The sequence below is a fragment of the Arachis stenosperma genome, chromosome 5 (genome assembly GCF_014773155.1).
Source record: "Arachis stenosperma cultivar V10309 chromosome 5, arast.V10309.gnm1.PFL2, whole genome shotgun sequence".
Lineage (NCBI taxonomy): Eukaryota > Viridiplantae > Streptophyta > Magnoliopsida > Fabales > Fabaceae > Arachis > Arachis stenosperma.
Genome location: NC_080381.1, coordinates 117,792,337 through 117,810,669, shown reverse-complemented (window position 1 = coordinate 117,810,669; position 18,333 = coordinate 117,792,337). Strand labels below are relative to the sequence as shown.

Here is an 18,333-nt window from a genome sequence, read left to right as displayed (position 1 = left end):
AAAAGAATTACTGATGACCCAATAGATCAAATAATTGGAATTGTTCATGGAAACTTGGCAAATATAAATGTTAAATTTAATGCTCATCTTGGATATGCCATACCTTTATCAACTGAAAATCTTGGTAGATCTATAAGTTTAGCTTATAAATTTCATAGAAAAAGTTTAATGGAACAAGATGATGAACCATTTTCAATTACATATGCAATAAATTATGCGTTAACAAATAGCCATCATAGTATAATATTTAAAAATAGTGAAAGAATTTATGTTGATGAATTATTTCAGAAAATTGTAAAAACAGAAATACCAAAATATAAAGCTATTGAAAATCCAGTTCTATTATTAAAAGAACCATAAAAAAATCGGTTTCATCAAATTTTCAAATAAGAGAATCTAAAATCATAGTCCTTTAAGTTTATCTAAATTAAAAATTAAAGAAGAAAACTCTGAAATAAAAGCATTAACAAAAAAGGTCAAAAAATTAAATGAAACCCTAAATACTAAATTATGACGATAAATAAGGAAGAAATATATGTAACTTATCAAGATAAGAAACAAGAGCTCTTTGAAAGAGAAAATCGTTTGAATTATTTGCAGTTTTCTGAAATAAATCAAAGAGCATTTAAAGCTCTAAAAATAATCTATAACAAGTTAAAAAGAGAAGTTGAAGAGCTAGAAAAATTAATAGAATTTCTAGAAAATAGTGATGAATCAATGACAGAGTTTGCAGAAATTCTAAAATAAATAATGATAAACAAAACTATTTTAGGAATTATAATTACCAAGTGAGGCATAAAAAGATTGAAAAACCAGAAAATAAAATAAAAAGAAAAAGAGCGAAAAAATTAAAAAATAAAATAGAGGAGTATAAAAGAGAATTAAACAATCTTCAGATCAAAATTGATGATCTTATAATAAAAAGGATAGAAATGAGAATAAATATAAACAAGTTAGAATTAAATTTAGGAAAATTATAAATGTCTGGAAAACCATATTACAAACTGTTAGAAATAAGAGAAAGTGTAGAAATAAAAGAAGTTTTTAAGGATTTAAGAAATTATAAACTTATTCAAAGCAAAATATGAAGAGTTAGTAGAAATTTTGAAAGAAGAATTAAAAGAAAAGTCAAAATTGAAAAAATTGGTATTAGAACCAAGTTAACGATTAAGGGTAACACTTTTTCTTTAAGCAACACTTTTAATAATATGTTTTTAAATTAATAACAACCATAAAATGAAAAATGTCTTTACAAAAAGATGAAATTGACAATTTTACTGTAGCATTCCCATGAATGTAAAAAAAAAAAAAAAAAGAAAGGAAGAGAAAAGAATTTGATTGATTGAAAAAATTTACTAATATAAACGCGATAAGACTGAATAGGCATGTGCGTTGACTTTGACAGAATCAGGGGGAGCGCGTGATGTTCATTTGCGGCTGTTTTAACGAACCGTTCCTTTAGCATAATTAAGGTCACTCAGCTGGCAGTTGGTACAGTGAGTCTAAGTCACTTTCTTCATTGCGTCTAAGCTCAGGTTTTTAAATAAATAAAGAACAGAAGCTCTTAACCTACGCATATATGCGCATTGCGCACTCATGACGCTAACTCTAACTCATAATATCTCCGCTCTTTTCAGAGTCCGCAACCATTTCTCACTTTTCGCTCCCATTTTCTCTCTTAACAGAAACACTCACATTCTTCTCCCAAACACCGTTGCGTTCATGGCTTCCGCCGACGTCGACGCCAAGAGCGGCTTCACGCGGCCGGAGATGTACAAGGAGAACCTTGCTGGCACCGTCGAAGCCTACGACCGCCACGTGTTTGTCTGCTACAAGAACCACCACTCCTGGCCGGCGCGTCTCGAGGCCTCCAAAGACGATCCGTTCTTGAAGGGCGTTGGATCGGCTTTTAAAGCTCGCAAGAAGGAGCTCTCCAAGGTTTGTGCGGCGTCGTTTTCGTTTTTCACTTTTATACTGCGATTCTTCGTTTGCGGTTATTTTGATTTTTTTTTGTGTGTTTGTGTTTGTAGACGAAGATCACAGTGTGCGAATCGCGTGAGGATGCTGGTTTATCGGACGGTGACGTGTTGCTTTTCCCGGAGATGATTAAATACAGGTGAAACTTTGCTGCTTGAATTATTAGGAGTCCGGTTCTGGTTGTTCCTTATGTTGTATCGATTGTTTTTCTCGATAGCTTCAAGTTGCGGTTACGTGTTGATTAAGAAAAATTTACTTATAATTAGGGAAACCTATGGTTTATGAGAACTTCGAAAAGTACAAATGTAATTGCGAACGGCAATTCAAGTTAAACTTAGACTAATACAGCTAATCGCTTGATGTATATTAGGATCTGGTGCTGGATTCTGCTTCTGTAGTTCTACTTTAGCTTTCTGCAAGTGTCAGATTATTAAAATTACTGATATTAGCAAAGTATGTGGTTGATGAGATTTATGAGATTTTCGAAAGTACAATATTATGGTTTCTGAACAGCAGTTTAAATTAGACCAGCTTAGAATAATGTTTTGTTGAAGTATTACTTGTTTATGTTACCACCATTTAACTAGTTCAATGGTTCGATGCTTATTCTCATTGAGCAAGGTTTTGAATTTGGGACTTGCTCTTATTCTCATTAACCTAGGTTTTGAATTTGAGTCTTGCTCTTGTAGATGGAAAATGAAGTGATTATAGATTTTTACCAGTGGATTGATCCAGCTGCTTGAGCTAAAATAGTTGGAGGTTTTCGATGCTGTTGTTTAGACAACGAGAAAAACACCCTTCTACTTAAGTTTTGGAAAAATATAATAACCATTCAAATGCTTCTATGTTGTGATTTTTGAGACATTTAAAAGTACAATACTGAGTTTGTGAAGTTTAATTTAAAGTAAACTGTAACTTATGCAAGTATTTAGTTGTACCAGAATGTCTACATGTTAAATTGTACCTTTGAATTTGTATATTCAGACCTTTCCCTCTGTTGCTTCTGAGGATTTTTTCTCTCTTTCAATTGTCAGGAGGTTGAATGAATCAAATGCTGATAGCTTTTTTGATGATGTTCTGCTGGGTGGCAAACCATGGACTGCTGGTGTGCAGGATGGGTTGACTGGTTCACATATTTTTGTATGTGCTCATGGAAGTCGTGATGTGAGATGTGGTGTTTGTGGACCAGTTCTCATCGAGAAGCTTAATGAGGAAATTGAACTCCGCGGGCTGAAGGAACAGATATCTGTTTTGGCTTGTTCTCATGTTGGTGGCCACAAGTATGCTGGGAATGTAATTGTTTTCAGTCCAGGGCCAGATGAGAAAATCACGGGTCACTGGTGAGATCTCAGACTTGTATATGATGTATCCTCCAATTTCGAAGGAATTTAGTGCTTCATGTTTCATTGTAGCTTTTAATGTTACTATTTGCAGGTATGGCTATGTTACTCCTAATGATGTGCCTGCACTGTTGGACCAACATATTGCAAAGGGAGTGGTCATACAAAAATTATGGAGGTTTGTACATTTATTCTGCATTTTCTATTTGATGATAATTTAATGTGATGGATATGTTATTTTATTGTTTGTACAGATGGACAGAAAAAAAAAAGGAAAAAAAACACCTATGTTCTTTAGATTTGCAAAGTAACCTGTAATTGGTTCATGAATTGTGGGTATAGACTTACTAAGATGGTTGCTGAGCATAGCCATATATACATATCTGGGAGGTGAATGGTTGTAGGCAACAACATCCTTCTAGTTATCAGATGTGTTTTATGTTCTTTATCCTATTAGTTACGTTCTATTTTCAACCCCACTATTGAATAAGCCTGTGTTTGTCAAGTAAACTTAGAAAAGTGATTTCCATAATTCTGTTCAAATTTTTTGTTTCCTTTCTTTCCCTAAATGTCAGATTGCCAGCTGGCATTAAAATTAATAAAAAACTAACATGTTAATAATCTAGTTTAATAGTGTTTACTTGTTATTACTTTCTGAGCCTTAAATTCTCTCCTTCGGTCTCAATTCTTCCATTTTTCTCTTGCTATAGTTCTTTTGAATTTTGTGGTTTTCAACCTAAGTTGCTATATAAATAACTAGAGGAGAGAATTATTTGGTTGCTTTATTACATATGAAACTCGATCATATGATATTGTTTGGTTGCTTGTTCATTTCGCTCATTGCATATGAAACTCGATCATTACAGTGGAAGATGACTTAATTTAACTATGGAAAATTTCATTAGGGGCCAAATGGGACCAGCTACTCAAGTTGCAAACGGAGGTGATACTGACACTGTCAAGCAGAATAATGTTGAAAGTAACAATCTGAGCAGCAACGTAAATGTAGGTGGTTGTTGCCAGGGTGTTAATGGGGTTTCTTGCTGCCAAACTGCAAATTTTGAGCAAAACAAAGGAATTGAAGAAACCACTGGAGCACGTAAAAAGCAGGGGAGCGAAACATGTTTGAAGTGGCCTGCCCTGCAGCAGCATAATATTATTACAGCTGCAGGTGTGCTTGGAGCTCTGGCAGCTATTGCTGTGGCGTACAGATTTTACCGAAGGTCAGGATGAAATACGCTTTAATAATAAGTATTATATACTAGGTTGCTTGCGGTTTTATAATCCATAGTTCCATACCTTTTTTTGTAGAGAGGGTTTATAACCTTAAGAAATAACCGTGAGAACCAATTCCTACACAAGTCAGGTACTGTCTTCCTTTTGTTAAATGGGGAGATAGTAAAATCTAGTCAGAGATCTAGTAATGAATATTATATTTGTTCTTTTTCTACACAGTTATGAGTTATATCTGTTTGATTATGTTGTATTTGGTACTAAAGCTGTTTGTTTCTATATATTTGTGTGTACACTACTACCAAAAAATGTAGACACTGAATCGAACCTTTACTCATTTTGGATAAAAGAGCACATATACTGTATGATCATTTGGTCTGCATTTTTTTTTTCGGTCCGATACATTGGGCTATATGCAATATATTTGAGACTGCAACTGCTTGACCATCTCTAAAGCAAGGGAAAACTTGTGGGTTAGGATATATAGTTTTATAGCCACATTTTAATTCAAGGAACTGTCCGTTTCATCTCAAATACGAACATCCAAGTTGGCATGCGATCTTAGCCTAAATTCCCTTATTCATTCGGGCTTCTTGTTTTGTTCGTTAGCCTGAAGGGATGTTGATTCGTTTGTCCACTTGTTAGGAATTATATTATATAGTGGAAAGTAGCTTATGGTCACTCAGGTTCAAACTTCAAGAATTTGCTACTCACTATCAATATTGTTAGAAAATCATCAATCGAATAGGCAGCGCCATAATCAAACTCGATACATATCAGATCACTAACCAATCTATGTACACAGAATGTTGTTAATTTTACACCGGCCTAGAGGACACCAATGCTTTCTTTTCTAGTTTCTTTTTTTTTTTTTGGTCATGTTTCTTTTCTAGTTTCTAATGAAAGTCTTAGTCCTATAGGTGCTCCACACTGATAACGAAATGTTCAAAAAAGAAAAAACGGGTGATGCTGTACGGCATTATGACCTGAACCTTATGCCCGTCCCTATTTACTCAAGATTACGTGTTCAGCTTTGCAATCATCTCCTCCACTAACCGCAGCTTAGCATCAGCCAATTTCTCTCCATCTGCATCAATTTCTTCCATGATCCGCTCTATGAGCTCATGATTCATTTGTTTTTGTCTTGAACTATAATCGGAGTAATCTCTCAGAAGCAACAACAGTTCTCGAGCCATGTTCTTGGCTCTCCGCGTTCCATCTATGCTTAACTGAAGCAGTCCTGGCATCACCCCCTCTCTCAGAATCAAACCTCTGTATTTCTCTCTGCAACTTTGGCATATAAGGAAAAGTATACCAACTGCATGCTCTTTCCCTAGTGATGATCCATCTTCAATAGTCTCGACCAGTATCCGAATTGCCCCACCAACACTAGCAGCCTCACAAAGTGCACTCTCTGATGAAGAGACAATATTTTCGAGCAAACCAATCGCCTTTTCACCCAGCGGAGATGATTTCACAGAGTTGTGGACCAGTTCAAGCAATGAAAGTATAATGCCAGAAGCAACGATCAATGGAACAATCTCTTCGCAGGTTGAGAGGTTGTGGATTGTGGCCACAACATCAAGCTGTAACTGAATGTCACCGCTATTTACAAATTCAGCCAAGTGTTGTAGAGCACCGGATGAAGCAATTGCAACCTTATTTGCCTTGCAGGATGAGAGGGTTAGCATGGCTGCTACTGTCAATTGCACCACTGTTTGGCTTTGAGAGTGAAGGTGATTCAGCAGAACTGGCAAAGCTCCACACTTGATGATCCTTCTCTTGTTTCTGTACAAATTGTGATAGAAGATACCGGTGAGTCACTAACTGCTAAGGAAACTTTTGAAAGGCACTCTTACATCAGAAGGAAATTTTATGATTCTTCCTTTGTTTTTAAACATTACTTTATGCCAAAGATTAAAGAATCATGATGGTAGAATGTACTATTAACCAATGGCTAGCATTATTACCAAGAACATATTCCTTAGTCCCACAGACAAAAAAACAATCATGGGGTAGTTAAAAAGTTCAAACTTTTTAATCAGCCTCATTATACTATCTTGGGTTGGGTTTGTTTTATTTCATCTACGTAATCCTCTTAATGAGAATAATAATCTTTAGTAACCACTAACCAATGATTGTTCTTTTATAATTTACTCTTGATCTTGGAATTGTTCTTGGCTAAATGCAATCTTGAGAAAAGATTTCACAAGAACTGAAAGAAACATGCATTGAATATTGAAGGTGAATGAACTAACCGTTCGCTGCCGAATGCAAGACTGAGTAGAGCACAGAGAGACGCTTCAATGGCTTCATAGTCTTCAGAATGGAGCATGGAAACCAGAGGAACCAAGACTCCACTTTCTCCCAACTTGTGCCTTTGCTTACTACTAAATCTGCTTAGCTCCATAGCTGCTTGAATTTGTGCATCTCTGTCACCATTCCAAAGGTTTTCCACAACCAGTTTCTCCATTGAAGCTCTCTTTCTGGCTCTAACTCTAACTCTGTTTCTTGTTTTGCTTTGTCTCACTCCAACGGTTCTTCTAAAACTTTGCTATGAAGTGGCTATTGTAGCATCAAGAGTGGTTGCTTGAAGAGGTAATGTAAACCTTTTGCGGGTATCCCAATCCATTGTTTCAGCTAGAAGCAACATACAATTCTTTTAGTCAGCTTTTTTTTTTCTTTCTCTTTGGTGCATGTTGTTGTTGTGAGTATAAAAAACAATATCGATTCCTAAGAATGAATCTTTAACTTTCCTTATATGGAAGCAAACGCCGTCAGCTTTTGGAAGGTTAGATATTTTATTTATTTATTTTCTGGGTGTGAATATTTTTCTAGTGAGTTTGTGTCTCTCTATGTTAGGTTTGTAGGGTCTTAGAAAGAATGCTATACATTATAATTAATCCCTCTTGCTGGTCACGTTCTCAGCATTATTCTTTTCTTCAATAATGCCATATCCCTTGGGACCGTTCGTACTGTAGCTACTATTTATTTGTTTATTTATAAAATAATATTTTAGAAGGATCTTATTTTAAAAAGAAAGATTTTGGGATTTTCAATGATAATAAATGTATAGAAATTTGCTTTATCTATAAAATCTTTCCTCTTTTTATTGCTACAAGTGTACTAATAAGCAAAATTCTAAAAAATATAAATAGAAACACCTAAAAAAATGAAAAGAATAAAAGAGCAACTGAGGAAGATAGGATAAAAAAAAAAGGTATATAATAGATATTTAAATTGAATTGAAGACTTGAAGCATAACATTTTTTTTTTAATAATTTATTCTGTATCTATTTAGCTTTTACCTTTCATATTTGCTCACTTCCACGTTCATATTTATTAATCCGGTAATATAGTCTTATTTTACGTGCACTTCAACCCACCACCTCCCTCTTCCTCATTAGTCATTATATACTTCATCATTGTTCCAATATAGTAAATTCAAAGTAAAAGAGGGGACAAAAATTGTTTAGCTTGTTACACTTGGACGTATTCTCTGGCCAGCTTTTACAGTCAATAATCAAAATTAGGTTTCTTCACAATAAATTTAAAGGGATGTGTCTCAATCTTTTCTTATATATATAGTGCATTTAGGGGAATTATTCATTCCCTTAATAGTACAACCTATCCTTGCAATCTCTCTAATATAGAATGGCCATGCATTGAATCATTCTATTAAGCCACCTGTCGATCACATATCCATCTCACTTCCCTCCAATTTTTCCAACATATTATATATCTTTTTTATATCTTCAACTTTAATGCAAACAACAACTAACCCTATATATGCAATGAATTCTTCAAATATCTTTATTTATAAAATTTCAAAAACATTGAATTCAAAAGATCCCGCCACTGAAATTTAATATGATATGGCTATAAATATATGAACACCTTTCATTTGATTACAATCCATATGCTCTTCTTATTACCATTCCTCTCGAATTCTTAAAACACAAATATCATTTTTTTTCAAGCTTTTTTTCCTTTTAAACATGGCCAACCAATATGATATGTTGGAGGCTGTTAGGTGCTAAAAAATTGGATTGGTCATTTAATGTATGGGTGGCTAGACTTTGGGTTGTTCCTCAAAGAGAAGATCAAAATTCAATTTCCACTATAGAGATGGTCCTATGTGATTATGAGGTAACAAATTCTTTACAAGTTTTTTTGAAAGATATTATTATTACCTTGAACTAATATGATTATCTAAACTTATTTTAGGGTAACAGGATACAAGCTTCAGTACCCAAGTCATTATTAAAAGATTTTATCCATGTCATTAAGGAGGGTGAAATGTATTGCACGAAAAATTTTATCGTCAGTTGTAATAACCTTTGGATTAAGAGCACACAACATTCACATAGATTAATATTTTTCCAAAGGATCACAGATATGCATGTCTTTGAACCGACCTTCCTTTTTAAGTAATTTGATTTTACATCAATTGGCCAAATTTGTGAAGCCGACATGATTCATGAAAATCAACTCATTGGTTAGTATTCAATTGTGTTTTTCATGTTTCTTTTATGTGCTATACTATTTCATATACATGGACTCATTTAGTTAATATTTTGTATTTAAACATTTTATATTTAATATGGTACAATAATAGATTAAACAATTAACAACAGCAAATATGTCGTAGATTTTTCACATGTTTTTTTATGTTAGTCTTGGAAATTTCTTCCTAATAATCAATTACCAGAACTAAAATAATTAATGTATTATTCAATTTATTATTCTTAAAAAATATTAATTTTTATTATCTAAATATAAATTTATATTTACATTAACAGTTGGTTAAAAAAGGAATATCAATTAATTATTTAGATTCTAAAAACTCAAATTAGTACATCTAAACACAATCATAGGATTTACAATACTTATAAGCATATTTTCGTCAATTTAAAAATATGTTGTGTCTTTTTTAAAAAACAGAATTTTTATAAAGTAACTCCTATGTCAATTTTACATAATTTTTTATAAAGATATACAAATTTTTATAATTTTATATAACTTTTATCAATTACTTCTTATTTATTACGTATTTTAAAGGGAGTTAAATTTTAAAAATGATATCATTAATTAATTTTTTATTATAATTTCTTTATATTTTATTCGTAAACATTTTATATCATTAAGTCACAAAAATAATAATCCTAATAATAATACATTTATTAAATATCATCTAAGTAAACAATAAATTTATATACTTCAGTTATATATAATTGATATCGTATATGAAAAATGTCCTAAACTTTTTACATCCGCGCATAGCGCGGGTTATATACTAGTTAGTATAACTCATATAATTGGTATATGAATCAATTAGCCTATGAATCTAACAGAGTATAGGTATGGTTTAAAAAGATATGATTTTTTTTATTATTATTATTCTTTTGACGTGGATGTGTGTTGATAAAGATCAAAGTTGAAATAACAAGAAGCAATCATAAGATTCACCTGATAAACCAAAAGAATATAGCAATACATGTAATCTACTTGATATTATTTGAGGTATGACATTCTCCTTAAAAAATTATAGGATACACTATCCTGGTTTATTTAGTTTGGATATTCTCTATCTTTTCCTCGATATTAAAAGGTTATACAATCCTTCTCTAGTTCTTTTGCATTTAGCACATTAATAATTATTAAAGCAACTCATAATTCGTCAGTGTGAAAAATATTTTAGTTCTTTAGTAATTTTAGGTTCGAATATTATTTAAAATGGAAAAAATCTTCATTAGAAGATTTCTATTCCCTATATAAACTTTAGTTAGGTTGAATTGGATTAATCTCGGAGTGAATCTTTTTTGGTGAAAAAAAAATTAGATGGTGTCAATTGTTTAATTTAATCTTTCATTATTTTTTTTTTCATATTTATTTTTGGTCCCATTTATAGAATTAAAAATGAGAGATAACACTTTATTCTCTCAAATATTAAAAAAAATTGAAAGGATCCATTTTTAATTAATCTAAACCCTATTATTATTTATTAAGGATGACAATAAAATAAGTATTACGTATTAGTGATTTTTTACTTTACCCAACCTTGCTTATTACACTCTTACACTGATGACTACCTATTTTACCCTGTATAAGTGTAGTTTTATTTATATATTTATTATTTATTATATTTTATCAAAATATAAAAATTAAACATTTAATTATATGATGTGAATATAAATTAAAAATAATACAATATATAAAATATGAAAAATATGTATGTATATAAATATATAATTATGGAAATAAAAATATATTGTTAAAGCAATGGCATAGTACATACTACATAGTTAACGCCATAACGGAATGATTGCATGGCTAATTGAGGTGAGAAATTAAAAAAAAAAAAGAAAAAGAAAGAAAAGGTTCGTTATCCAAAATATATTTGTGTATCGAATCCAATAGCTTCTGCTTTCGTTGTTATTACTTTAGGGATATACTTCAGGGGTTCTCATTTGTGAAATCTTCAACAATTATTGTACTTAATATTATTCATCTATCTAATCAAAATATAATGACTTTATATCTATTATGATTCTCGCCATTTCTTTTGACCCTTGTTTTGCACTTTCTCGTAGACAAGTTCGTTTACCAAGAGAGTTTTTTTTTATATATTATTTTTTTTATTCAATAATGCACTCATGGGACAACCTCTTTTTCTTTTAAATTTTAAAGCAGTTATTTATTTAAAAATTAAACATGTATGATTGGGCCATTTTTTTTTCTCAATAGCCTTGCTTTCCTTTTATTTTTATTATTCCACATTGTTCTATATATACAAATAATTCAGGTCTTCCGATCCTTTGTGACCGTGTGATCTGAATTATGACACTAAATATTTTTGTCCCACGTTGTTCATTTTTAAAACTTTAAGATAGATGCTCTACGGTTCACAATATTTGAAATGTTATATTCCTTTTTATTTTTCTTTTTTATTAGCAATATGACAAGAGTCCAAAAGAAATTAGACAATAATAACTATTTTAAAGAGAGTAACTTCTATTTTATCAACGGATTTTTTTTTAATACCTTTTAGGTAAAGAGTTAAAGACAAGATATATCCAAAAGGTAAAGAATGGCTAAACTTAACTAAATAGTCATAAATATTTGTCTTTTTAAGCTCATATTTAAACAAGCTTTAAGTTGGGACTATATTTGCCAAGACAACTATGCTAATTTTAATGTGTAAATAATATTTTTGTTGCAAAAATTAAGATTCTAAGGAATTGAAGAGAGATTTTTTAAGATGAATGTATCACTAAGAACAGAGAGATATCAAAGAGAAGAACATTTTTCTCATTTTTTGATAATGATAGATTGCATTATTTGCATGCATCTTTCTTCACTCTATGCTATACGTATATGATAAGTATTACGTATTTTGAATAGGGTATAAATTCGCATATAATTATCTTTATATTATGAAGTTAATATTTAATAACTGTTAAATAATTTAATAAATTTAATTAAATTATAAACTATTAACTTCATATGAAAACAATCTTCACTTTTAGTTAAAACATGAGCTTAATGATTTTGTAAATATGTCAGCCATTTAATTCTTAGTAAAAAAAGATAGTGATTTCGTCACTTTTTCTTGCCACTTACCTTATCCACATGATAATTCTTTCAATGTGTTTAGTCCTTTAATGAAACATCAAAGATTAGGATAGTCAGCTAAGCATTTTTAAGCATCAATATTATTCTTCACAAAAATTAGGATAATTTACTTAAAAGAATGAGAAAATAAATTTATATTCCTAAACTAAATTTTATTATATATTTGTCCTCTTTTTTCATAAAATCGTGGTATATTGTTAGGTATTACGTTTATTCATAAAACCCATTAAAATACAATGATTTACTAACATGAATTTGCATGAAAATACACTAAGCCTTCGGCTTTGCCAAGAATTTATAAGAAGTCATAAAACCCAAGGATGTACCAAGATTTAGGAGAGTGGAGTAGATACTAAATGATGGTACATTCCAACAATTTAGTATGTTTATTTGTGTAGAAAAAAATGTAAAACCTAGAAAAATATGTACCAAGATTTAGTTGTGTCATTTTTTTTTCACTTTTGGTTTTTTTTCCTTTGGAAATTTCTATTACTAACAGTAAATAAATTTTTGAATGATTTAAAAATGTGATAAAAATAATTAAAACTATTGTTTTATAAGTGACAAATAAATTTTATATTTATCAAATAACTTGTACATTTGATTTGAATTTGTATGAGAATATTTGAATAATAATTAAAAAATTCATACAAAAAATCAAAACAAAATTTATTTTTTGACTTCTTTTTTTTTAAATTATTATTCACAAAAAAATCACTTGATGTAAAATGATTATATTTTAAAAATAAAAATGTCTGAAAAAATCACATCAGAAGATGATTTCAAGTTTTACTTCTTTCTTTTATACAATCATGCTAAATCTTTCGAATGTACCATGATTTGATGTCTGCTCCATTATATTTTCCTAATAAATCTTGGCACTTTTTTGGGTTTTATGATTCTATTTTATAAATCATTGGAAAATCCATGATCGTAGTATTTTTTTTTTTATACAAATTTGTATTAATAAATCGTTGTATTTAAGTGGGCTTATGAACAAACATAATATCCATTCATATACTACTATATATATACATACATATATATATATATATATATATATATATATATATATATATATATATATATATATATATACACGATAAATATGTAACAAAATTTAATTTAGGACAATTGGATAATTTTGTTACTCATTCGTTTTATTTAAATAATTACCCCAAAAGTTACATTTGCTTTTTATTTAAAAATTCAAATAAATTAAACATTATATATAAATATACCTTTAAAATTTTGTTACAAACATATATATAAGTATTATTTTCTACATACAAATCATTTTTTGATATAGTCTTATACAAATTATTTATATTCACGCGCGCACATTTTTCTTCGTACTGTTACTGCACGTTCTTCTTCTTCTTCGTTATTTTTCTCTTTCATTATCGTCGTCACCAACACCACCACCACCACCACCTCCTCCTCCTCTTCTTTCTTTTTTTTTTCATTGGAATTTTTTCTCCTCCTTTCTTTTCCTCCTTCTCCTCCATCATCTGTTATCTCGTTCTTGAAGATAATGAATAATTCAAGTTCAGATTGTCAATTGAACTAAAACGAAATTGATTATTGTTTTGAATCCAATTAAGTGGCTGAGATGTGATTCGATTCTAGTTAATATTTTCGTTAGTAGTTTATTCTGTAGGTGAATAATGTTTTTGTTTATGAAAATCATTGATGGTTTGAATTGAATGTAATGCAAAAGTTTTGCATTAAAGGAAATATTTTTCTGTATTTACAGCAAATTTGGATGTAACACGAAGATATTTGGGTGTAACATCAAGATATTTGAGTGTATTGTTTAAGAATTTTCGGTGTATGTGTGCTGATATGTTCTGCATAATTCAAAATGCTTCTTCCTCCTCCTCCTCATCTTCTGCTTCTGCTTCTTCTTCATTTTTCCATCATCGTTACCGTACCGTCTTTTTCTTCTTTTTTTCTTATTCATCTTTTTTTTTGTTTTACCTTCTCAAGTTTCTTCTTGTTTTACTCTCTTAATAAGAATAAAAACAAAAAAATCAAACAAAGAAGAAGAAGAAATACATAATGCTACAAAATTACTTGGAAGATGATAAACTTATGTTTATTCTACTAAAAGAAAGAAAGAAATAAGGAAAAAAAGAAAAAAATGTAGCATTAAAGGAAATATTTTTCTGTATTTACAACAAATTTGGGTGTAATACGAAAATATTTGGATGCAATACGAAAATATTGGAATGTATTGTTTAAGAATTTTCAGTGTATATGTGCTGATAAGTTCTGCATAATTCAAAATTCTTCTTCTTCCTCCTCATCTTTTGCTATTTCTTCTTCTTCTTCTTCATCTTCTTATTTTATATTCTCATCATTCTTCTTAAGAGGAAAAAAAATCAAACAAAGAAAAAAATATATAATGTTACAAAATTAATAGAAAGAGGAGAAGGAAAAAAAATACAGTAACAACAGTAATAAAAAACGATGATGAAGATGAAATACGTAAAGAAAAAAAAAGAGAAACACAAAAAAAAGAGAAAAAAAAAGAAGAAGAGGAGGAGAAAGAAGAACACGAGATACAAAAAGAAATAACATAATTTTTATGTGTACATTATTCAAATAAATTTTATTGAGTTAAAATTAACTTGTATGATTTATATACCAAAAAGACTTGTATGTGTGACAGTATTCTATATATAAATACTTACATTAAATGCTCACTCTCTTGTTGCTTCATATATTAAGTAGGTCTACAACACACGCATATATAGCCTTTGGACATACACTACTATCATTATTTGGTTTTGTTTACCCTACATTAATTATTATCATTGTTTGCACTTGACCCAAAAAGTCTTCCGCCAATCTTTCCTAATTCAGCCAACACTTTTTTCTTTTTAGTTTTTCGCAATATTTTTTATTTAATAAATTAATCTATCATAAATTTAAATATTATTTAACAAATTTTTTATTAATTAATAAATTATTATATATACAAAATAAAATTCAAACTATTAATATTTATTTAAATAAACTAATAAATTAAAAATTTAATTAACATATATTTTTAAAATACATAATAAAATTATTATTATTAAATAAAATATTTTAATTTTTTAATAAATATAAAATAAATATATTAAAAATTAAATTTTTTTATATTTTAATAAAATCTTTTAATATACAATTTTAATATATATTTTAAAAAAATAAAATCAACAAACTCAATTAATTACTAAATCAACCTAAATTTATGTGTTTATATCGTGCAATATAAAGGGAGATATGGGCATGTACATATAAAGGGTGATGTGTAGTTCATGTCATCGCATATAATTAGGGAAAGATATATAGTAGTTAGAAATTTATTAAGTGTATGTCGGATTAAAATCTTCTCTGAAAATTCCACTCAAAATTTTGTGATAGCTAGGCATGAGAATTGAGAAGTGTGAAATGCCTAGATATGGGACGCATTAATTGTATGAACATGTCTTATTTATTCTTCTTAAGTCTCTTTTATTTATTATTTCTTTTTTTCCTTTTCGTTTAAAATTATTTTTAAATAAATTTTCATAAGTAGATGAAATTATTTTTGAATAAAAAATCATATAATCAAACAAAAATAATCTTTTTTTTGAAATAGATAATTATTTTAAAACAATATTTTTTATTTTCAAATAAATAGTATTATCTAATAGATATGTAGGCCAATCTTAAAAAAGTGAGAATTCCAACAAGTAGAGAAATAAAGAGACATGGAATTAAGTGTGAGTGAAGTGGCATGGATTTGCATGGGAAAATATGAAACGGCAGTTGGAGGTCAACTCGCCAAATCATATGAGAGAGTTAAGGGGGTAAAAGAAAATGGACCAATGCAAGCTAACTAAGCATGTAGCAATTTAATTTTTCTACCAACAAGTTTTAAATATTGTGGGGTAAGATGTAATGCAGGCTGGTAACCGCCAAAATAAGCTCCATATTCATTGTAAATTTTTTTAAGTAATCAAATTAGATTGGTCTAATAATTAATTTTAAAGAAATATTGGGGTTTGAATTTTATTTTTTATATGCAGTCATTTATTATTTAACAATAAATCGTTAAATATAGTTCAGTACTGCGACAAATTAATCTTAAATTTTTTTTTAAGTATGACTAGAAAAAAAGTTTTCTTTAAATTTAGTGATTTTATGTTAAAGTAAAACGTTTTTGTGATTTTTTTATAAATGATTGGAAATGCTATAAAAAAGAAAAAAAATTAAATTTCACTAATATTGACTGAAAAAAAATTAATTATATACCTATCATCATTACTAAAAAAAGAGAAAAAAAATGAGATTATCGAATTTTGCTTTTTTATGTATTTTTTAAATAAATATTTAATATTTTTATAATTTTTTATTAAATACACAAGTGATGATATAAAAATTATTTGTCATTATTAAAAATTTCATTCTATTTTTGTCATTTTTTAAATTAAAAAAAATATTTGTCATTTTAATTTTTTAGAGATAGTTTTATTAGCACTAAAATCTTTTAGAAATATTTTTGTAGGTTATTCTTTTAAATATAGGAAAAGTATGTTAAGTATTTTTCCTTCTTATTTTAATCCCGCTAGATAATCAATATGAGTCTAACCAATAACAAATTGACAAACGTTTTTAAATTGCACTCCATATATAAAATTAATAATTATTAATAACAATTGTTTAAAATTGATTATTTAAGAATTGTTTATCTATATTTTTTATTTTTATTTTTATTTATATATATGTTGTTATTAAACTTTTTTTCGATTTCTAAAATGTAACTATATATATATATATATATATATATATATATATATATATATCATCACTATATTAGTATGTTAATTAACAATCTCATGTTTATTACCATTGTATATGTATTAGCGCGCGTCCCAACAGGTATTAGCTTTTGTTTGTTTTTTAGATATTAATATGATTTATTGAATTTAAAACATAATATTATTATGGATTATATAATACGTAGTGTTTATTTATTCAAATTTATTAAACTGGCTTCATAAACACAAAAGCAACTACAAAATAGTAGTTATATATGGAACATTCGTCAGAGAATAATTTTAAATTATTTTATTTACTTTAATATCTATAATTTTATGTAAAAAATATTTGTAATAATTATATATTTATTATATTTAATACTGCTATATATTTATTTCAGTGATAATTAATAAATACAAACAAAAGCCAAAAACAACAAGTTATGAGTACCTATAACTCTCAAATTATGCCTCTAAATATTTTTGTATTTAAAATACTGAATTCAAATTTACAAACTCATTTGTTTATATTCTAATGCTATCAAATTTCAATAATTGTATTAATATCTTTTTTCTGAAATATTTATATATCTTACAAAAGTGTACTAAATAAAAAAATTAGGAACCAACCAGTAGAATTTCCTTAAGATGAAGTAGTTGTCCTCACATTATTATTTATTAGTAGGCAAACACGTACACGCAGATATATTTATATAAAATTTATAATTAAAAATCTCACTATATATCAATTTTATATAAAGGAAAAATTTAGGGACCACTAATTTTTGTATTTTATGGCCAATACTTAACCATAAAAAAAGTAAATGATCTCTTATTATTAGATATAATTTCACACTATTAAAAATACTATTGGATAACCAATTAATAATTACAAAATACAAAAATTACACAAAAATTACTGACCTTAACACTAGTATTAGTTTTTACATGCGGATTTTTACCTAATTAGTATTGCTGTTGTTATTGTTGTTACCAAATGAAGTACTAGTCTCAAATTGGGTATGGCACTGTTCCAGTATAAATATAGGCTTGTATGTCTTGACATTTATGAAACTACTACTGTATCAAAAGTTTCATACAATATAATAATTCAAATAAAATTTTCCATGGCCATGTTTTTCTATGCAGCCATAATAACAATAATTGCATCAATCCTATACCTTGTTCATCACGCCAGAAGACGGCGTTGCAAAACTCCACTCTCCACCGATTGGCCAATCCTTGGCATGTTACCGCAACTTCTTTGGAACTTCTTCCAAATCCATGACTTCTTGGCGCACACCATCAACAAACAAGGTGGTACTCCGGAGTTCATGGGACCCTGGTTTACCAAA

At 28.8% G+C, this 18,333-nt stretch overlaps 2 protein-coding genes across 2 annotated transcripts; one reads left to right on the top strand and one right to left on the bottom strand.

The window, feature by feature from the left end:
• The first annotated feature begins 1,568 nt into the window (after nt 1–1,568).
• LOC130979862 (altered inheritance of mitochondria protein 32-like) lies at nt 1,569–4,921 on the top strand. Its single transcript, XM_057903409.1, has 6 exons — nt 1,569–1,938; nt 2,031–2,116; nt 3,012–3,317; nt 3,412–3,495; nt 4,223–4,540; nt 4,629–4,921. Exons 1-6 carry the CDS (start codon nt 1,597–1,599, stop codon nt 4,639–4,641), a joined length of 1,149 nt encoding a protein of 382 aa, XP_057759392.1. The 5' UTR covers nt 1,569–1,596; the 3' UTR covers nt 4,642–4,921.
• A 510-nt stretch (nt 4,922–5,431) lies between these two features.
• LOC130979863 (U-box domain-containing protein 3) lies at nt 5,432–7,206 on the bottom strand. The gene is made up of 2 exons (XM_057903410.1): nt 6,809–7,206; nt 5,432–6,338 (listed from the first exon to the last, which is right to left on the bottom strand). Exons 1-2 carry the CDS (start codon nt 7,021–7,023, stop codon nt 5,570–5,572), a joined length of 984 nt encoding a protein of 327 aa, XP_057759393.1. The 5' UTR covers nt 7,024–7,206; the 3' UTR covers nt 5,432–5,569.
• Between the last annotated feature and the right edge of the window lie 11,127 nt (nt 7,207–18,333).

Excerpts from the sequence above, each read along its gene's own strand:
- LOC130979862 (XM_057903409.1), top strand. The coding sequence starts at position 1,597 with ATGACGCTAACTCTAACTCATAATATCTCCGCTCTTTTCAGAGTCCGC. Across the intron at positions 2,117-3,011 it reads CCGGAGATGATTAAATACAG|GAGGTTGAATGAATCAAATG; the intron begins GTGAAACTTTGC and ends TTCAATTGTCAG. Across the intron at positions 3,318-3,411 it reads GAGAAAATCACGGGTCACTG|GTATGGCTATGTTACTCCTA; the intron begins GTGAGATCTCAG and ends TACTATTTGCAG.
- LOC130979863 (XM_057903410.1), bottom strand. The coding sequence starts at position 7,023 with ATGGAGAAACTGGTTGTGGAAAACCTTTGGAATGGTGACAGAGATGCA. Across the intron at positions 6,339-6,808 it reads CTTGCATTCGGCAGCGAACG|AAACAAGAGAAGGATCATCA; the intron begins GTTAGTTCATTC and ends CAATTTGTACAG.